We start from the raw sequence: 23,196 nt of genomic DNA on the forward strand, positions 1-23,196 counted from the left end.
ACATCAGAGATTCAAAAGCTCCCCCCACCTCATGCTAATGATGCCATTTGTTAAACACACTCCTATAAAAGGACAGGATAACAAAACACAAATGATAATAACTTCCCCATCCTTCAGAGGCAGAGTTAAGGCTACTCCTACCTCCTCACATCTGAACTCTGCTTGAATGAGTTCTCTCTCATTTACATTAGTCACCTTCCAGGGATTGGTCTACTGTGTGGCAGGCAAAATGGGCCTCATTGCTTAACACAGTTCAACAAAAGAAAAGAAAATATAGCTGGGCGTGGAGCCCCATGCTTGAAATCCTGGAGGCTCATGAGGCTGAGGCAGGAGGATCATGGGTTCAAAACCAGCCTCAGCCTAAGCAAGGTGCTAAGCAACTCAGTGAGAACCTGTCTCTAAATAAAATAAAAAACAGGACAGGAGATTTGGCTCAGTGGCCAAGTTCCCCTGAGTTTAATTTTCAAAGGCGGGAGGGGGGGAAGCTTGGAAAACTAATGACCTATACAAATGTGATTTCAAAAAGTACTAGTTTCAGCATATTTTAACATACTTTGGTTTAAAAAATGATGTCTATAAGGGAAATTTCCATTTATACAGTATGTATCTATGGGAGGGAAAGTGGACTGAATCACTAAAAAAATGGAAAAGGCATCTATTTGGATGTACATAAAAATATATTTTAAAAATTATGTCTGCTTAAGGAAATTTTCCTTGACATCTTGTCCTTGTTTTTCTATATATTATATATATTTAGTTGCAGATGGACACAGAATGTTTATCTTAGTTATTTTTTTCTATGTGGTGCTGAGAATGGAATTCAGGGCCTCATATGCTAGGCAAGTTCTACCATGGAGCCACAACCTCATCTCCCTCATTTTGTCTTAGTAAGTCTGTACCTATATTCATCTTTATTTGCTTGGAGAAACAATGGTATTGACACAATGCTTAACCTGAAGCACAAGCTCTGAGCTTTTAGAAATCAATTTCCTACCTAGCCTTGCTAGAATCTGATAGCTGTCATTCCTGTAGTGTAAACCTGGGGGAGTTGACTCAGAAGGGAAAGAGGAGGAAGAGGAAGAAGAGGAGAAGGAGGAAGAGGAAGAAGAGGAGGAGGAGGAGAAAGAAGAGTGAATAACATTAAATTGCTTTTGTGCAAATTGTTCACAGAAAATGTTACTCTCTTGTTTATTTTTGTCTTACCATACATAACATCTGCTGTGAGCTCACGCACACAGTTAAGTTTTGCTGTGCTTAGCAAAACAAGGAGTTCTGTGAGAAAGTATGAACTCTTTGAACTGTGTCCTTGTTGCTGTCTTAAGAAGACAGGAGAAAAGAATGTTCTGCCAAGTGTAAAATTTATATATATATATATATATATATATATATATATATATATATATATATATATATATATATATATATATGCCTGGAAATAACTAACCACAAGTTAATTGATAAGAAATATGGAGCACTGTGACCTTAAACAAAGTTTTCCTGAGAATGTTTATCCATGCTTATAAGGATTAAGCTGAGGAAAGGATGTTTTTTCTTTCCCCTTGTTTTAATTAACAATGCTTTATAAAAGAAGGAGAGAAAAAAGTAAAGACGTGTGTGTGCGTGTCTTTCTTAAGCATCTCTGCTGTACCAGGAATTACAGATTGTCAGCGGGTCTGACAATCTGCCCTATGCATGATCCAGTGAGAAGATTTTCCTTGACATATTTTGTTAAATGTTAAGAATAATGCTATTAACTCAAGAGTTTCATTTAAATACAAATTATGACATTGTCCTCACATTAATCATGTTTTGTTACAAATACATTTTTTTTCACTGACATCTTCTAACTTACTGGAACCAAAATTTAAACTTTGAAAGATTCAAATTTTACATTAATAATTCTCTTATTATTTCACTACATTTAACAAAAAATTCCAGGTTTTATTTGGGTAAATCCACATTTTAAATCTACCATTTTAATCAGCTTTTTTGCTGCCATGACTGAAAGACCAGATGGCAATTTTACAGCAGGTAGTTTAATTGGTGCTCATGGTTTCAAAGGTGTCAGACCATAGACAGCTAACTCCACTGCTCTGGGCCCAAGGTGAGGCTGAACACCAAGGCAGAAGGGCCTAGAGGAGGAAAGCAGCTCTGGATATAGCAATCAGGAAAGACAAAGAGATTCACCAAGGACAAAACATTAAACAGAATCACATTTCCAACTATTTATCTCCTCCAGCCACACCCTACATTCTTAGTTGCCACCAAGTTAAACTATTAAAGTGGATTAATGAGCTGATCAGGTTAAAATGTTCATCTTCCACCATTTCAACTCTAAACTTTCTTCCGATGTCTCACACATGAACTTTTGTGGAACAACACAAGTCAAAACCACATCTATTAAAGAGGAAGTATATTTTGGTCAGTTTTTGCATAACTTCAATGAAAATACACAACAAAACAATGTAGAGAAGGAAAAGTTGATTTGGGGCTCTTGATTTCAGAGGTTTCAGTCTACACATGGTTGACTGTGTCTTTCTGGGCTCAAGGTGAGAAAGCAGGATTTGGTGAAAGAGCCAACCTGATGGAATCTGCTTGGGTCATGGTGGGTCAAAAAGCAGGGGAGCTGTTTGCATGTCCTGGGGACATGCTCCCAGTGACTCACCCCTCACCTACCTTTTACAACCCAGTCAATCCATCCAAACTAGAATAGACCGATGAGATCATCACTCATAATCTAATCATTCCACATCTGGATATTCCTGCATTAAAAGAAAATTTGGGGGCATGCCACAGATCCAAACCATAATAATTCCCCTTTGGGAATCTATTTATTTCATATACCAAAGCTTTCCAGCCAAAATTAACCTTCTTCCTATGCAAAGAAAAAAGAAAGCATGCTAATGTGAATCTAGTCAACCGCATAACAGTTTTATCATTATTCCTGGAGACAGTAAGTTACGACAAATTTCATATGACAAGTATAATGGTCAACTTATTGCAGCTGAACCTGTTTCCTAGTGCAACAAATCTGTGTGGACATCCACTCCTTGTCATTGTGGTACAATATTATTTATAAACTACATTTATAGGAACAATATGATGGACTCAAAATTCCAGGTAATGTAAATACTATCACTAGATGCAGAAAATTCTTGGGAGCACTATGACATATTGACTTCTAGCTACCTCACAGTTACTACTACTCTGTTGACTGTCATATGGGATTTCCCAATATTTTGAATCTTATGAAAATAATACATAGAGAGAATAAGAGTTACAAAAATTTGGACATTAAAGATGAACCTTTCTTAGACCCAGCCCCTGAACATGACTTCATGGCCATAGACTCAAATTGGCCAGGAGACAAAATTAGAATGAATAGATAATTATTTTAAATACTCCAAACATCAAATAAAATAATTCATCAAGTATAGGTGAGTGTACTTACATGAAAACCATTGTCAGTCTCATTAGAGTATAATATATGAAGGATTTGGGGGTTGGTTTGGATGCCTAACCACTCATTCACTACGTTTTCTTCACAATATACTCTTGATCATTGGCACTTTAGATACATTAGACCTATTTCATGTTGCAGGGAAATGCTGTCAGATGCAGAAGATGGAAATGACTAAAGCTGAGAACGAGCTCACAATGGCTAGTACCACTAACATCATGCAGGGATTGCTTCCTTTATGGCTTTAAAACTATTTCCTTTTCCTGAAGACTACATTCCTCTCTCTCAGACTCTCTATCTAATGCTATGATGGAGACTTCAACTCTGCATGCACACTGTGGTACTTAGCCCAAAGGGTCCACTGTGAAGCTGTACTTCTCTAAAGCTGCATATGTATTGGAGATCTTGCACAGTGTAAGGCCTTCATTGAGCAGACCCTCATGACTGAGAAGGGAAGAATACTGCATGTCAAGAACCATAATTATTTTGTACTATATGAGTGCCTTTAAAATATGTTTTCACATTTTATATCTGATCTGACATCCTTGTGCTATTAAAAATGTATCATTAAACTTAGCCAACCTCTTCTCTACAGCAATCTTTAAGCTAGAAACTCTACAAGATAATTTCTGAATCTATATAGCACTTCTCCTTGCTTGCTTACATAAAGACCCCAAGGAAGAATTTAATAAACCTACTGATGCATAATTTTTGTTCCATAGGTATAAAAGCTCCCCAAAACTCTTCCACGGTGGGGAAAAAAAAAAAAAAAAACTCATGAAGGTTAACATGAAACTGTGCCAAGGCCATGGTAATTCCCATATGCCTCAGCAGAATAAAGTAAGTTCTCACTTTACATCACCACTTCCTGAGGGGGGGTGGAAATTACATACACATATCAATATCATATCATGTGCCCTACATATGGAGGACTGGCTTGGAGTACCTGCTTAGATGCTAATAGCACATTCATGAGTTGCTAGATCCAAGTAGAGGAAGTAGATAGACAACAAAACCCAGCATAGGTCAGGAAAGGCAGGTAGGGAGTAACTCTCCTGGAACTGGCTAGTGTTTGCAAATATGGGGATGAAGGTACCCCAGAGGGAATGTGCAACCTTCATTCACTACCTGCCTTCCCATTCACTCCTTGAATCCCAGATAGCACTGGGCATGAGAGGAAAAACTCCTCCTTACGGGTGTCTACAACAGGAGAAAAGAATGGGGATGAAGAGAACTTCAGACACTGAGACTGCAGGTTAGATATGGACCTTTTCTTTTTTCCCGTATGTTCATTAGTGCATCAGAATTAATATATACAGGTGGGGTATGTTATTAGGTTATCATACATGCACAAAATACAACAATATAACTTTGTCATGATTATTTCCCAGCATTTATTCTTTTTGCTTATCCTTCCCTCCTCCCTGTGCCTGATTCTTTTTCTCTACTAATCTCCCCGTGATTGTTGTGATATCTGCCAGTACATATCTCTTTTCTTTCCCAACTCCCACATGAGAGAAAACATGAGCCTTGACTTTCTGAGTTTGACCTTTTTCAACTTAACATATATTTCCATCTTCCATACACTGTCCAGCAAATGACAATTTCATTCTTCTTTGTGACTGAATAAGATTCTACTGTGCATTTATCCACTGGTACACATTGAGGCCACTTGCATATTTGTAATCACATTGCTATAAGCCTGGGTATGAATGTATCACTATAATATCCTAACAACTTATTTTACAATAAATACCAAAGAGCAGTATGGCTGGGTCATAGGGTTTTCCATTCATAGTGTTTTGAGGAATTTCCTAATGACATCACAGTGAGTGTACTAATGTACAATCCCACCAATAGTTGAAAGTATCAGTTTTCTTCCACAATTTCTCCAGTATGTTTTGTATTCAGATGACTGTCATTCTAACCAGAGTGAGATAAAACGTCAATTTTAATTTCCCTAATTCTTAAAGATGGTAAACTTTTTTCATAAATATATACATATAATGTATATAAAATATACAATTCTTTCTTCTTTTAAAAGTAATTAATTTGTTCATTTATTCACTGGGGTTTTTTTATTATAAAATTTTAGAGATCTTTATGCATACTATTACTCCTCTCTCAAAGAGGAACTTACCTAAGACTTTCTCCCCTCCTATGGGTTTTCCATATTTTATTTGCCTTGCAGAAGACTTAGAATTTGATAAAATCACATTTATTAACGCTTCATATTATTTCTTCAATTTCTTGATCTTCACGGATTCTACTGAAAAAAAAAATTGTTGCTTGCAGCTACATTGGAGTGTTAACTATTTTCTCCTAGGCATTGCAGTTTATTCTCTAATTCATAGCCCATTGATCCATATTGAATTGACTTTTATGCAAGGTGAGAGAGATCTAGTCTCAATCTTTTACAAGATAGCCTTTGTAAAAAATGCTGCTGGAAAACAGGTTATCTCTTCTCCAATGTTTTGTCATACTTGTCAAGGACTAAATCTGTGTGGGTTTTTGTCTTTGAATTCTAGCCTGCTCCACTGATTTGTCTCATTTCTCCGGTTGAACATATTTCGATTTTAAGAACATTTTATCCTGAAATTTCTGAGTCTTATTTTACAAATTTGTTAAACTAATTTAAGTATTTAAATTAGTTTAACAAATTTGTAAAATTTTACAAATTTTTCTTACCTTGTTAGTGCTTTCAAATTAATGATTCATTTTACTATTAATAAATTACTGAAATGTGGATTCAATGAATCATCTGATCATAAAGCATATTTAGTCAAAATTAATTTGTAATTATTCACCCACTAATGTAATTTCTGATTAAAAATTTGCCTCTGAATATACCAGAATGAAGTTAGTATATGATGCAGATTCCATGGAACAAGGAGGTGGCATTCAGGATTTGGATGTGGGTCCTTCCTTCTGGGACACTCTTCCCCATTACCCTGGGCTCAGTGGCCACAAAAGGAAACTGAAACACCAGGTCAAATGTATTAATAATATTTATATCATCACTCCACCTACCATCCAGATTTGAGAATGTCAATAACTTTGCTCCAACACCCATCCCAATATTGTTCTCACTTATCCCGAGGAAATTGGATTCATTGAAAATAAGAACAGAGACATCTGATGCTGACACATAAGACCAAACCTTTAAAGACTCCAGTTCATTGTTCTGACCCCTGAGCCATGGAAGGGTATGATCTGTTAGCTCTCTCCCCATCTCCTTCCACTTTCCATGGCTGTCCCCTCTTACCTTTTGCCTTCCATCTCTTCACCTTCTCCTTGACACAGAAAGTTTGGCCAGTGGTGCACGGGACTGCTCTTTATTCTTCTATGTCCACACTTCATATTTATTCTTGACACTTACAAACAACAAAGAGGGGTGGGGAAGAACCATCCTGTACCTTGATACCAAGGGATCAGCATAATTGTTGAGATACTGGCATAGCAAGTAGCATTCAAGGGTGTTGTTAAGCCAAGTCATTTGTTATAATTAAGTTTTTAAAACCGCACACTACACATAACTACTCTTCTCTCTACAAAAATTGCTTCTGAAAATTTTAGGGTATTCATGCAAACTTTCAGATTGAACAGGTAATATATTCCCCTTATCCCCAGTAGTGCTCATGTTTTGTGTGGTTAGGTGAAAGAGTTTTGCTGCCCAATAACCTACAATGGAAGTCACCATCTCAATCTTCAGGAAATGTGATTCATTGCTATTAAGCTTTGTACAAAATGCAAAGTGATTTTTGTCTAAGGCCATCAATCCTTCTCATAAGACCTTTGGAATGCTGTTAAACAGTTTGCTAAAAAAAAAAAAAAAAAAAGCCCACACACTGACTAGGGATTTTGCCCTCAGAAGAGCCTCTCCCATGCTTTATCAGAAGCTAGCACCATTGCTTCATCTTCCTTTCAAAATAAGTACCTGGAACATTAGGCACAAATGATGTGAACTCTATCACAAGTGCACACTACACTATCAAGTGAAGTAGAAGCACTGAAAATAGAAAGACCACAACTACAGTCTGCACAATAAAAACTTGTTAGGCAACTAGTGATGTACTTCATTCATATTCATTCTCTCTCTCTCTCTCTCTCTCTCTCTCTCTCTCTCTCTCTCTCTCTCTCTCTCCTTCCCAGCTGCCATGAGGTAAGAAGTCCTTCTCTACTATGCCATCACATATTATGTTCTGTTTCACCTCAGGCCTAAAGCAAGGTGTTCAGTCGATGACAGACTGAAATTTATATGACCATGAGCCAAAATAAATCTTCCCTCTATTAGGTTGAGTTTTCTCTGGTATTTTTGTGAGTGAAATGGAAATCTGAAACATAAATAAAACTGGAATGTGTGAAGGCTCTATCAGATTTCTGGTTCAGAGTTTCTCAACCTGTGCAACAGTTTTTTGTTCTTCAAAGGAACCATAAAATTGGACATTTTCACTCCTTCCTTTGCTCCACTACCTTCCATGTATAAGAAGTAAATATCACACATTTAGAGGGTTTCTCTTCCACTATGAGTAAAATAGCATTAAAAGCAACAGGAAAAAATGATTTACCACTTCGTTAATGTTCAGAGTTTTTGTAGTGTGAATCCTCCACTTGAAGATGATGAGGAAAATTGGATCATTTGCCAGAATTTTTGCATTCAAATACCATTGCTACATTACCATTTGTTTAACGATTATTAGAGGAACTGCACCAAAGGGGTTTACATTAATATATGTTTGTTCTGATTGTTTACATTAATATAGCTTTGTTCCAATACAAGTTATTTCATGTTTTTTGAATGCCACTGCAACAAATAAAGAATTTGCTTTTTATATACAATGTTCGTTCTTATATTTGAAAATAGCAAGATTAATTGAAGGCTTTTTCGTATTGTTGACTCTCATTAGGCTTCTATCCAGTATGAATCTGTTTATAATTTGAAGCTGATAATAAAGGAGGGCAGGAGTTATGGCTCAACAGTAGAGCACTCACCTAGAACATGTGAAGCCCTGGGTTCTATCTTAGCACCACATAAAAATAAGTAAATAACATAAAGACATTGTGTCCAACTACAACTAAAACAAACATATATAGAGAGAGAAAAAAAAAAGAATAAGGAAACATTTTTTACATTGCTTCCATTTACATGTTTTCTCTGCAGTATGAGTGTGTTTACACCCTTGAAAGAGAGTGACAATCCTGATAGTTTTTCCAGACTGTTTTCATACAGTCTCTCTCTGGTATGAGTTTTCAAACTGAATTAGAATGAGCAAAAGTTGTACCACATTGTTTACATGAGGTAAAAGTACTTATTGGAGGTCTCTCTCCAATAAGTTCATTCATGTACATGAAGATATACACAACTAATAAATGCTTTACCATATCATTACATTCACAGAGCTCTTCTCCAATATATTTTTATGTGTTTAAAGTCCACTATAATAAGTGAAGGTTTTCCCACATTGTTTACATTCACAAGGTTTTACCCCAGCATGAGTTTTGTCATGTATTTGAAGATAATTCAAACCACTGAAGGCTTTACAACACCATTTATTCTCATGGGGCCTTTCTCCATTGAGATTGTTCATGTATTTGAAGGGAAAGGGGAAAAAAACATGAAGATTTTTCCTTTTATTTTTAAAAATTTTTTAGATGTTGATGAACCTTCATTTTATTCATTTATTTATAGGTGGTGAGGAGACTCAAACCCAGTGCCTCACACGCCGGGCAAATGCTCTACCACCGAGCCACGACCCCACCATGATGGTTTAACACATTATTTACATTCATAGATTCTCTCCAGTGTGAGTCTGCTCAGGCACATGAAGATAAACAGAACATCTAAAGCTTTTACCACAACGTTTACATACCCATGTAAGCATTCTTTCCAGTATGAGTTTTTTCATGGGAGTGAAGTTCAACGGGTGAAGCAAAGTCTTTCACGCAGTGTTTACATTCATAAGACTTCTCTTTCCTATGAGTTGGTTCATGTGAGCAAAGTTAACTGGATGAACAAAAGGCTTTCCCACAGTGTTCACACGGATCATGATTTTCTCCAGTATGATTTTGATTAAGTATTTGAAGGGTAGTTAAAGTAGTGAAGGCTTTTCAACATTGTTTACATTTATATGGATTCTCTCTACCATGAATTCCTTCATGTGTACAAAACTCAATGTACTTAGTGAAGGCTTTGTTTCACTGCTTAGAGTCATAGGGCTTCCCTACCATATGAATTTGTTCATGTGCCTGAAGAATAGAGGACTGAGTGAAGGCTTTCCCACACTGCTTACATTCATAGGGCTTCTCTCTAGCATGAGTTCTTTCATGTGAGTGAAGGTTAGATAACCAAGTGAAGGCTTTGCCACACTTCTTACATTTATAGGGCTTCTCTCCAGTATGAGATCGTTTATGTATCTGAAGGCTAGACAAAGTAGTAAAGGCTTTACCACATTGTGTACACTCATACGGCTTCTCTCCAGTATGAGATTGTTTATGTATTTGAAGGTTAAACAACCTAGTGAAGGCTTTACCACATTTTGTACATCCATAGGGTTTCTCTCCAGTATGAGTTTGCTTATGTTTATAAAGGTAAGAGAAGGCAGTGAAGGCTTTTCCACATTCTTTGCACTCATAGGGCTTCTCCCCAGTATGAGTTCTTTCATGTGTGCGAAGGGTACCAGATGAGCTAAAGGCTTTGCCACATTGCTTACATTCATAGGGCTTCTCTCCAGTATGAGAGCGTTTATGTATTTGAAGGTTAAACAAACTAGTGAAGACTTTATCACATTTTGTACATCCATAGGGCTTCTCTCCAGTATGAGAGCGTTTATGTGTTTGAAGGTAAGAGAAGGCAGTGAAGGCTTTTCCACATTCTTGGCACTCATAGGGCTTCTCCCCAGTATGAGTTCTTTCATGTATGCGAAGGGTACCAGATGCACTAAAGGCTTTGCCACACTGCTTACATTCATAGGGCTTCTCCCCAGTATGAGTTCTTTCATGTCTGTGAAGGGTACTAGATAAACTAAAGGCTTTGCCACATTCCTTACATTCATAGGGTTTCTCTCCAGTATGAGTTTGTTTATGTTTTTGAAGGTAAGAAAATGCAGAGAAGGCTTTTCCACATTCTTTGCATTCAAAGGGCTTCTCCCTAGTATGAGTTCTTTCATGTCTGTGAAGTTTAGTAGATGAAATAAAGGCTTTGCCACATTGCTTACATTTATAGGGCTTATTTGCAGTGTGAATTTGTTTATGTTTTCGAAGGTAACATAAGGCAGTGAAGGCTTTTCCACATTCTTTGCATTCATAGGGCTTCTCCCCAGTATGATTTCTTTCATGAGCTTGAAGTGTACCAGTTGAACTAAAGGCTTTCCCACATTGCTTACATTCATAAGGCTTCCTTCCTGTATGAATTTGCTTATGTTTTCGAAGGGAAGAGAAGGCAGTGAAGGATTTGCCACATTCTTTGCATTCATAGGGCTTCTCTCCAGTATGAATTTGTACATGGGCGTGAAGGGTAGAGGACTGAGAGAAGGATTTCCCACATTGTTTACATCCATAGGGCTTCTCTCCAGTATGAGTTCTCTTGTGTGAGTGAAGGATGGAGGACTGGGTAAAGGATTTACCACACTGCTTACATTCATAGGGCCTCTCTCCGGTATGAATTCGTTTATGTTGCTGAAGAGAAGAGGAAGAAGTGAAGGCTTTTGTACATTGTTTACACTCATAGGGCTTCTCTCCAGTATGAGTTCGTTAATGTATTTGAAGTTTAGAGGATGTAGTGAAGGCTTTTCCACACTGTTTACATTCTGCCATATGAGTTTGTTTATGTACTTGATGTTCAGAGGAACAAGTGAAGACTTTACTACATTGTTTACATTCATAGAGTTTCTTCCCAGTGTGGATTTGCTCATGCTTGTGAAGTTTACTAGATGAAGAAAAGGCTTTACCACACTGTTTACATCCATAGGGCCTCTCTCCAGTATGAGTTCGTTCATGTGAGTGACAGTTAAATAACCGAGCGAAGGCTTTCCCACATTGTTTACATTCATAGGGCTTCTCTCCAGTATGAGTTCTTTCATGTATTCGAAGGGTAACAGATGAGCTAAAGGCTTTGCCGCACTGCTTACATTCATAGGGCTTCTCTCTGGTATGAGTTCGTTTATGTGTACGAAGGGAAGAAGAACAAGTGAAGGCTTTTGTACATTGTTCACATTCATAGGGCCTCTCTCCAGTATGAGTCCTTTCATGCATTTGAAGTTTAGAGGGTGTAGTGAAGGATTTTGCACATTGTTTACATTCATAGGGCTTCTCTCCAGTGTGAGTTTTTTCATGTGAGTGAAGGCAAGATGACCGAATGAAGGCTTTGCCACACTGCTTACATTTATATGGCTTCTCTCCTGTATGAGTTCTTATATGTACTTGAAGTTCATAAGAAGAAGTGAAGGCTTTACCACATTCTTTACATTCATGGGGCTTCTTCCCAGTGTGAATCTGTTCATGCTTCCAAAGTGTACTGTAAGAAAGAAAGGCTTTCCCACACTGCTTACATTCATAGGGCTTCTCTCTTGTATGAATCCGTATATGTATATGAAGAGAAGAGGACGTACAGAAGGCTTTTGCACAGTGTATACATTCATAAGGCTTCTCTCCGGTATGAGTTCTTTCATGTGAGTGAAAGTGAAAAGCCCGAGTGAAGGCTTTACCACACTGCTTACATTCATATGGCTTCTCTCCTGTATGAATTCGTTCATGTACTTGAAGTTCAGAGGAACATGTGCAGACTTTACCATACTGTTTACATTCACAGGGCTTCTCTCCAGTGTGAGTTCGTTTATGTATTCGAAAGTAGGAGAATTTACTGAAGGCTTTACCACATTCTTTACATTCATAGCGCTTCTCTCTTGTATGAGTTTGTTTATGTATTTGAAGAGAATATGAATGAGTGAAGGCTTTCCCACATTGTTTACATCTGTAAGTCATCTCTCCAGTAGGAGTTTGTACATGCATTTGAAGGTTATTTGAAATAGTAATGGCACCTCCACATTGCTTACATCCAGGTGGCTGCTCTCCAGTATGAGATGGTTGATATTTTTGAAAACACCTGGAACAACTGAACTCTCTTCCAAATGTCAGACCTCCATTAGGTCCATTTATGGTGTGCTCTGACACGTGGCATGGAACACTTGTGAAAGAAATGGAGGATTTTCTCTTCTCTTTACATTCATATAGCTTTCTTCCACACTCCTCATTCTCATATGGTTTGTTTGCAGAGTGAGATAAGATGGGCCTATTAAGGAAAACGTGACATGTGAAGACCTGGCCACACATATTGCTTTCACATGAACTGACTAGCAGAAATGTTCCTTTAAGACTAAGATTTGGAATCTCACTGAAGGTTTTTACACAGAGTACCTTTTCAAAGTTTTCCAGAGCCTACCATATGACTTCTGTAAAAAAAAAAAAATTATAAGCACAATTTATGGTTGGATAATTAATACTTTTACATTTATTAATAGGCTTTGGACTTATATTACCAATATCAGGGAAAGTATGGGTTTTCTGTTATGTCTATACTATATGCTCTTTGAAAGTCAATATAACAATTACTTTATAAGACTGCTTCACCACAACTGCTACTAAAGCAGTGCTATCATAAATGAAGTTTTTTGACATTGTCAATAAGTCAATAATTTTTTAAAACAGTAAACAATTACCTTACATTAAAGTTCATTTTGGTGTAAAAAGAATAATTCATCTCATGCTTGTTTTTCTTGCTTATCTGTAGAATTATAGGATGTGCTAGAATTCCCTCAAAGCACTTGGTTTCCTCATATGAGTACAAATTACCTTACGTCTCTCTCAGTATTTGTATTCTGATATTCCATGTTCTGGTCCTCCCATGTGTCTCCTGAAATGTAGTCCCAGAAAAGTCATTAGAATCATCATGATTTCAGAATGCATTATAGGATTTACAATTTGGACAACTATACTGCACCCATTTAAAAAGATTTAAAAAGAGGGAAAAAAGGATTTTATTTATGCTGCAGAGGGCAATGACATTAGACCCATTTTATTCCCCTAAGTACTCCCTTTCCCACATTCCAAATTCATGAAGGAAAAAAAAAAAACCTCCCAGGTGCTCTATCCTTGATTATGTAATGAAACATCATCCTTACCTATAGAAGCCAGGTTTCTAAGGACTTCCTGCATCACATCTCTATGGAGACTCTTCTGGGAAGGTTCCAGCAAAGCCCACTCCTCCTGGGTGAACTTCACAGCCACATCCTCGAAGACAACTGAATTCTAAAATACCCCACAAAAATGTAGTGCAGGCCAGGACAGAAAGTCAGCATGAGGGCTCTATTCTTAATATGTGACATGCTCTCACAATTGTGATCTCCAAATATTCAGTCTATGATATGGTTGTTAAACTTGTACTATGTCTGCACTCAATTCCCCAATCAGGCATTCCAATATAAGAACTGAACTATCAGGAAAGCATCAGCAGAGGAAAAAAAAAAATTCCTTCTCAATTTTAGTTCAGGCATACTACTGAGTCACCCCTAAGATCTTTTTATGGTGAATGTCTAATACATGGAATAATGAAGCCTTACTATATCATGTGCAGAAGAGACCTAAGATTAGTTCTCCTGTCAGTACCTATCCTGAGAAAGGCCTACTGACAAAGTTGTACTTTAGCTGATAGAAGGAGGTAAAGATTTGGACAGGATCTCACCAAACTAAGCATTTACACAGAGTCGCAGTGATGAATGATTGCTTTACTCTGGAAATTGTATTATTTTGTCCCACTCATACAATGTAGAACCTCCACGATCAATGATCACCAATCCATTAAAAAAAAGAAAAAGAATGCTCTGAAAACAAAGTCTAAGAGCTTTCATGATAGGCAACATTTCATTGAGGTGGTCACAACATGGCAATGGTGGATTGAGCTCAACCTGTGTGATTACAACCAAGACAACCAATTAGAATATATTGGTGCTTTATTCCAGATCAAATGTAACCTACTAATTACAAGAACAATCATCAATAAACAACTTGTAATATCTTCAAATTAATATCAAAATATAATGGGAAAAGTGCCAAATACTCTTCTGACATTTCACAAACCAAACTCCTAGTCATCAATGGAAGGTACTTGTCCAAGCCCAATAAGAATAAGAAATGTGTAACACCTGTCAATATGTTCTAGATAGCAGATTGTTGTCTTACATCATATACAGTCATGTGCCACATGATGTTTTGGTCAATGATATTTTTGGATAATAATGGGCTACATATAAATGGTTATCAATAGAAAAGGGATTATTGCAGTGTTTGTAGTGACGGTGGTGCAAACAAACCTAATGCATGATCAATTTTGGTAGCTTGTTAAGTGAAATGCTGTGTGGGGCTGGACCCTAGGAAGCACTTACATGAGACAGCCTAGTATGTAACAGCCATTCCTTCTAGGACCCTGTGAATATACTGTGGTGTATGTGCAATGGTGACGCAGCCTAAATATAAACTACCAGAATGTTTAAGTGACACCTGAGTATAAATAAAGAACTTTAAATAATACTGTTGGACACAGCTAGCATAGAGTTACCTGTAGGTATTCTGACCGTGGAAATGTACAGGGAAGCGTTCTTCTGGTGAGCAAACTCCTGGGGGCCGGGGGGGGCGGCGGTTACAGGAGCTCTGTTTCCTGTGTTTGGAATGTCCAGCAATTTCTCTTTGAAGCTATTAAGATAACTATACAGGCTCACTATCTAATTTATATGGTGATGTCCTTAGAGAAAAGGGGTTCTGTGTTTATATGAACCTGGACCTTATGTCAGTTAGTTAGCACTTGGGATTAAAGTAAGGCTAAATCATAATGTAGTCATGGTAACAACAAGCTATGTAACTTGGGAGATAAATAAACATGGTGCTAGGAGGAGCAGCCACTTCTTTCTTGCCTCTGCATTATATGGGTAAGTCTCTGTTGTATTCCATGACTAAAACACCCAGTCCAGTGAACTGGGCTGCACAAAATAATCAGAGACAGAAATACCTTTTCCTTTGGGTCCTGTCATGGCTCCTCTGACCTTAGAGGTCCATGGAAAGAGAGAGAAGCAGGTGCTAAACCCTTTTAATGGGAAGAAGCCATTCAAATGAGGCAAGAAGTAGGATTACAAGGGAACAGTGCACCCTCTGGGTGCACCCTATTCCTAGGGCCACTCCCAGTGCCATATGTTATTATCTGAACGAGGGAAAAGACCGAGTCACCAGTCATGCCACTATTACACCAGACTACAGTGATCTTTCGGATCCTCTTGGTGCATCAGGATTTAAAGGTGTGTGTGTGATTGTGTGTGTGTGTGTTTGGAGTGGCTCCCCACAAGCCTTCTTTGTTCCTTTCTTTATAGTTAGCAAAGAGATGAACCATAAGAGGGACCAAGAGAAAAGAAAGCTTTCAGTGGTTTGAAATTCATATAAAAAATTGACTCATGACAGAATGCATTTTTGAGAAGTGGAAACATTCACATGCAATTTTAAAGATGAGTCAACACAAAATGGTATTAAACTGAAAAAAATGCATTATTTTCGTCATTACTTGCACACATGTTAATTCATTAGACATTCTGGTGTGAAATACAAAACTAAAACAGTTTCAAAATGTTTTTTTCTAGAGAAATAGAAAAAAAAGATTTTTATATAAGAAGAGTAAGCAATAATAAAGAATGAGAATTTCAAATGCATTTAAAAGATGAAAATGTATCAAAAAGTAGCCTGAAATAGATGGGACATTAGAGGGTGTGGGTGCATAGTGATATGAATAAATGCACAACTGAAATGGAAAAGAGCCAGGACATGCAGCAGGAGCAGAAAACCACGTTAACCAAAAAAAAAAAAAAAAAAAAAAAAAAAAAGGTTAAGATATTATCCACAAAATCTGACACAACTAAAACTACAAACTACTTCAGGGAAATGATACATGTAAAGATATTTGGTATTTGCAAGCAAAAGGAATTGTAATCTACACAAAAATTAACCATGAAGTCAGTTCAATCACTTTCTAAATAACAATGACATTTTTTACATAAAAGTAAGAAGTATCGTTCTAATGTTCACATGGAAATACAAGAAAATTAACAACAGAAGAAAAAAAAATAAACTGCAGAGCACCACATTTCCAGCTTTCAAAACCTCCTCCAAGTATACTAACAAAGACAGAGTAGCACTGGTTTAAAGGCAAACATATACAACAATAGGGGAAAATGGGGGACCAGGACACTGCTGACCCATGCAGAAAAAGAAGAAAAAAATGTTGCACAGCAAACAAAAATTCAAGAAAATGAATGGCCGGGAAACTGTGTGTTTATGTCGATGCTTGAAGTCAGACCCTCCCCTCACGGCACATGCCTACATGAAATCCACATGGACCAAAGCCCTGAAGAGGTGAACCTCACCCATTCTTAGAAGACAATGCAGAGCACAATCTCACAACACTACAGCACAATCTCACAACAATGGATTTGGGAATGGTTTTGGGGATATTGTTCCATCCATGTGATTCATGAAAGAATAGATGAACTTGATTTCACCAAATGGCTTTCAGTCGTATGGTTTGCAGCAATGAGAGTGAAATTATGGACACCACACTGAGTGGAACAATCCAGGCACAGAGAGACATCTGTGTGTACAAACTCACTCAGAGAAGCTACAAGTTCAGTTCACAGAAAGTACAAGAGTAGTCACCAGAAGCAAGGAAGAGAGAGGAGAAGGGACAGGGCAGGACTGGAAGAGCAGACTGTGTATCAGGTACTAAAATACACTCAGGAGGGGCCAGCAGGACTGCTCTCCAGAACAGTAGAGTGTCCAGAGCATGTAGTGCACAACATGTCACTGTGCATTTCATAATAAAGCATGGGGAGTAGTCCACAGACACCCAGAAATGATAAATGTAAGGGTCAGAAGGGCTAAAGCCCTAATCTTATCATGACACACTGGAACAGATGTGCAACTAACTCACTGCACCTCATCCACATGTGCAATTTAAAAGCGAATCAACACTAAACTGAAAATTTTATCCTTTATCAGATACCACCAACAGAGTGAAATGGCACCCCAAAGAAATGTGGAAAACACGGGCGCATCATGATTCTGGAGAAGGTTTGATACCTAGAAAAAGCAGCTGACAAAAATCAAACCCATCTTCATGACATCAACATGCACATACCAGGAAAAGAATGAAAAACCCTAAAAAGCCACAGGGATCTATAAAACCTAAGGCTACACAGAAGAACAAAATCCTGTCTCCATGACAGAAAAACAAGTCAAGGATTCCTGCTCTCACTACTTCTAGACAACACAGCAAGAGGGGGGCTCCCAGGGAAGCCAGGAACAAAATCACAGCATTCCAGACCTCAGGGCTGACTCACACAGCACCAGATACTGAGGCAAAACCAAGGACTCCACCATATAAAGGTGGGAAAGGTAAAAACTCAGACCCACTCATGGGCTGAGACAGCTGCCACAGGCACCAAGACAGGAGGAGAGAGGGACACCTCTGCACCCTTCACCACCTCTCACCCCATCAACAGTGACTGCCTGACACAGTGCCCATTTGCCTTGTATTTCTGGCTTCCTGCTCCCTACAGTCTCTACTACAAGTGTAAAAGGACATCTGACAGGGTTTCTTCACTGCTGAACCTACCAGAAAGCCTTCGACATGGGGGAGATCGATACCTGAGAAGTCCCAGGGCTCTAACACACAGAGGCCTCACACAAACCTCCTCACAGGCCCACAGCCACTCAACTGTCACAGGCTGAAGTGATCAACCCTATCTCATGTGTCAGAGCGGTGGCTCCTGGACCCTAAGCCATTTCGCAAAGTTGGGGAAACCCAAATGTGTTCACAATGTAGGTCCACATGACATCCTGCCCTACAAAGTTCAGCGCACCAGCACTCATGATTTTCAAAACCTGGAAGCACCCAAGAGGAAGACGTGTTCCCAAGGTCAGGAGTGAAAAAATTAATAAACAAAACTCATAAATTTAATAATCAAAAAAAAATCAACTTTTTACTCATAAAATTCTGAAATGGAACTTAAAAAGTTCATTTACAATGACACTCAAAAAATAAATATAGAAGAATAAACAATATAATAATAATATATAATACATACATAATAAATAGCAAATAGAAAATTATAAAACTTATTTTCTAAACTGTAATGCTTGGTGGAAGTAGCTCAACATCCAAATAAATACCATTCTATGCTCATGGACCAAAGGTTTAATGTTATTAAGGTGGTGATACTCCCAAAGAAACTACCAATTATATTTAAACCCATCAGAATCCCGGGTGATGACTCCTTTTTAGAAATTGAAAATGTCATTCAACATTACGAGGGACCCAGAATACCACAGGACTTTGAAAACGAGAACAGCAGTCTGACTAGCACTTCATGAGTACAAAGCTCACTTCAAGTCGGCAGTAATCAAGGGTGCAGTAATGGTACCTGGAACACCATGTAGAAGAGAAATGACAGCAGCCTCAGGGAGCAGAAGGTCAGCCAAATAGCAGTGGAGCTGCTCCACATGGAAACAGGGAAAATGAAGCAGAACAAACGTGACCCTGGAACAGCCTCAAATTTCACATAACTTCATGATGCACCTCAGTCCTTACTGCAAACCCTGGGACTCAGCACCATCCTGCAGGGAGCAGCCTGAGCGCCCTGTGCAACATCAACATGCTACAGTGATAAAGTCACACCACAGTTCCCCGAATCCAAGGCCAGCCCAGGATGCCATCAAGAGAAAAAAGAATAAAGAAAATGAGGTACACATACACAATGGGATTTTGCTCAGTCATAAAAAATGAAAGTATGTCATTAGCATGAAAATGCATAGAACTGGAAGACAACATACTAAGTGAAATAAGTGAGAGCCAGAAACTCAGATGCTGAATGTTTTCTTTCCCTTATGTGGAAGCTAGAGCAAAATCAGGACAAAAAGTGGGGTAGGCAGGATTCCGTGAAAATAGAAGAGAGGGAGGTGAAGAAGAGGACAGAGACTGAGATAAGGGAGGAAACAGGAAATGAGAGAACACTGGAGTGGAGTTGAACAGATCATCCTACGCACATAGATGACATATCATGAAGAATTCCACCATTATGTTGATCAATAAAGCATAAATTTGAAATATATATATGTATATATATGTATGTATGTATGTATGTGTGTGTGTGTGTGTGTATATATATATATATATATATATATATATATATATATATATATATATATATATATATAATAGTAGGAAGTCCAGTGAGTAGAGGTAAGGAAACAGAAAGAAAGTAGGAGAGAAAGGAAAATTACTGGGGACTGAAGTGGAGTAACTTACACCAACCTAATGCTTGCACATTATGTAAAAAATAAAACCCAACATTAGCCAGGCAAGGAGGTACACACCTGTAACAGTAGCAACCGAGGAGTCTGAGGCAGAGGATGCAAGTTTGAGGCCAGCCTCAGCAATGTAGTGAGGCCCTAAACAAGTTAGGGAGATGGTCTAAAAATAAAATATAAAAAGGGCCCGGGATGTGGCTCAGTGTAAAGTTCCTCTGCGTACAATCCCTGACAGCAAAAAGATAAATAAATAAAACAAACCCTAATATTATATATAACTAATATACTAATACAAATGGGGGAGGGGGACAATTTGAGAATATATGAAAACTACTGCCCTGGGTTAGACACTCAGCACAACAAAGGAAATGAGAATAACAAAACATAACCTATTAGGAGCTTTTTTTCTTAAAGTCCTAAAACAAGTCCAATGAAAACAATGATCAAAAGAAGATTTTTTTTTTCTTTTTCTTTCTTTCTTTCTTTTTTTTTTTTTTTACCTCACCCCTGAATAAATACATTTGACAGTTAAGGAATACCTAGGTCTCTGATAAGTAAGCAGACAAATTTGAAGTGACAGAAAGGGCTGGTGCTAAGGGAGCACAGATGTGTCAGGCTCAAGGGGCAGTAAGGTCCCTGCCAGCTGGACATCTCACACCTGGTCTTGCTCACTGAAACACTCCATGATCACCCTCCCAGGAGACCTGACCATGACTCCAGGCTACAAGTCTTATCAGGTTTGCACAGCACTGCACTGGGGTGGGTGGTCCTTATGCTCTGGGAGAGTTTTCCTCCTTCACAACTGTGAGAGAATGCAAGGGCAGGAATCACTGCTGACCTGGCCCCTCAGCACCAGTATCCACAGGCTCACTGTCTACCTGTCTCCAAGGAATGGGAACAGGGCTTGGGGGAGACAGTGTCCCTAGGAGGCAGCTGTATAGATGAGGCCTATTCCAAGAGATTCCTCAGCATAAGGGCCTCCAGCTGCTCCCCTCTCAAGCGGAATGACACACTTCACAATGTCCTCTAGAAGGAGCTGACCCAGGGACTAAAATTGCCTGCTTCCTGTAGGACACAGGGCAGCCTACAGGACTTGACACAGCCACAAGCGGGGCAATACAGTGGTTGAAAACATGGAACCCTGTCAGGGGTCCAAAGGAAACCTCTCCACAATTTGATAAGGTATCAATTCCTGGGGAAGGAAAAAAAAAAAAAAAAGAGAGAGAGAGAGGGGGCGGGGGCACAAGTTCTCTTAACAGTGAAGTTCCAGGTGACTGTTCTCTCCTTTCATCATATGGGAAATTCACAAAAAGAGATGAAAATGCTGTGAACTTGGAGGGAGAGTCAGATCTGTAAATACGAGAAAAGGACAGGAATATTAAGAATGTACCAAAAGCCCTGGTAGGGCATAGGAGGGGGAAAGGAGGGTGACTCCTTGAGAGAAGAAACACAGATCCCTCAGACCAGCATCTTCTACCCAGGAGCCCCACACCTAAGGCAGGATCCCCTGAGACCCGCTGCCTTCACTTCACACTGAGTACTTAGGGCTGGGGTCCAGCTGGGCAGAGAGGATTCTGCCAAAGTGGCTGCAGACCAGGGAGTACACTGGGAACCTACCTGCACCAGCCCACACCATGGCCATCAAGGGCTGTGCTAAAGCAGCATCTGACTCAGGTACTCTTGGCTGACTATAGAGATGACAGTGGGAGGCCAGAGGCCAGCCACAGCTGGTCCATCATTTGTAACAAGCCTACCTCCCACCTGACCAGACCTGCCCCACACACTCACCATTTTCCGCCTTCTGGGGAGACCTGACATCCTTCTTATGGACCTCATAGCACCTGCAGGTCACAGGGAGACAAATGTGAGCCAGAGCCACTTGGGCCTCACACAGCAGAGAAGACACAGTCCTGGAGATGGATTCTGAGCTCCACAGGGTGAGAGATACTGGCCTCTGAGACTGTGGAAGGCCACCCCCTCCCACCAGCTGTCTGCTAAGTAGCCAAGGCTCCACAAGACCCCTCTCTCTCCCCAACACAAATATGCACACTCTGGGGCCCTGACTGACAGGAGATGCATCACACTCCTGATACATAGGCCAGGAAGACAAGGTATTGGCAAAAGCCCTTTTCAGGCAGGACTTCCTCCCTGCAAGGGGACCTGCCCCACCAGGGGGACATTTCCACTTATGCAGAGCTGAGCCTGGCTTTCCATAGCAGGTCCTGTTGGCTAGGAAGCTCTTCTGGGCACAGAGTCCCAGGCATATGTGAGGAATTACAGCCTTGGTTCCAAGGCAGCCTACCATGACCTCAGAGAAGGTGTGTGCCTGGTCAGGCCTGACTGGGAAGGAGGGAGCCAGGCATAAATCAGTTGGGAAAAGGTCCGGGCTTCTTGGGCAAAGCCTCCTCACACTTTTACTCTGTCAACTCATTTTCAGACAATAATAATAATAATAATAAGAAGAAGAAGAAGAAGACGACGACGACGACAATCAGGAAGTACAAGTATTAAGTGCATAAAAAACGAATTACATGACAATTAGAAAAAAACTCAGTGAAAGAACAAGCAAACATTTGAACCAGCTCAGGTTAGAGCCTGCCTCACTCACAGTTCAGAATAAATACCCACTTGCAAAGGGGTAATCACATTCCCATATTGGGAGCCAGACTCTGACTGCTGAAATGTGGCACCAGAAAGGCTCATTCCCTGTGTCCAGGAGGGGACACCTAAGAATTTATCTCTCAAAATCCACCATGCTTCCTGTTCTATAGATATACTTAATAAGTTAAATTCAAAGGAAAAAAAGAATGATACATCTATAAAAAGGGGGCTCTTCCATCAAACTGCAATAGGGGGCAAGAAGGCTACCCTACCTCAGGGCAGATGTCTGCAGTCTTTACAAAGATAAATGAATTCATTTGAAGGAAAAATTAAAAGATAAAAATATAACCTAAAAATAAATTCCATGAGAAAATGACTGAAATCCATTTCAAAGAACATGGAAATACACAGAAAAATGCTCATACTAATGGTATTCAGTGAAAAGCAATATATAGCCACATGGAAGTAAAAAAGGATAGACAGGTAGGAGGGTAAATGGATGAATGGTGAGACAGCTGCTCCTCACACTGCAGCAGTTTACCCATAATCAATAACCTGAGAATTTCCCTATGTGTACAAAATTATAAAGGGTACAAAATTATAAAGGGTACACACTTGGGGACCAAATTTAAAAATAGAATGACATTGTCAAAAATGTAAAAATGAAACTGGAAATAAGTGAAGTTCCTGAAGCAGGAACAGGGAAGGAAACTGGGAGACCCAAAGACTCAGACAGCACA

The 23,196-nt window shown here is 39.1% G+C and overlaps 1 protein-coding gene and 1 long non-coding RNA gene across 2 annotated transcripts in view; both read right to left on the bottom strand.

The window, feature by feature from the left end:
* LOC139703631 (uncharacterized) overlaps positions 1-23,196 on the bottom strand; it is a 325,092-nt gene that overhangs the window by 275,035 nt on the left and 26,861 nt on the right. The gene's annotated exons all lie outside the window — the stretch shown is intronic.
* LOC139703632 (zinc finger protein 709-like) lies at positions 9,029-21,673 on the bottom strand. The gene is given in 5 exon segments (XM_071607114.1): positions 9,029-11,234; positions 11,391-12,746; positions 13,307-13,367; positions 13,636-13,762; positions 21,644-21,673. Coding segments are annotated over 5 exon segments (3,348 nt in total). The 3' UTR covers positions 9,029-9,460.

The sequence above is a fragment of the Marmota flaviventris genome (assembly GCF_047511675.1).
Source record: "Marmota flaviventris isolate mMarFla1 chromosome 5 unlocalized genomic scaffold, mMarFla1.hap1 SUPER_5_unloc_1, whole genome shotgun sequence".
In the NCBI taxonomy this organism is placed as follows: Eukaryota; Metazoa; Chordata; class Mammalia; order Rodentia; family Sciuridae; genus Marmota; species Marmota flaviventris.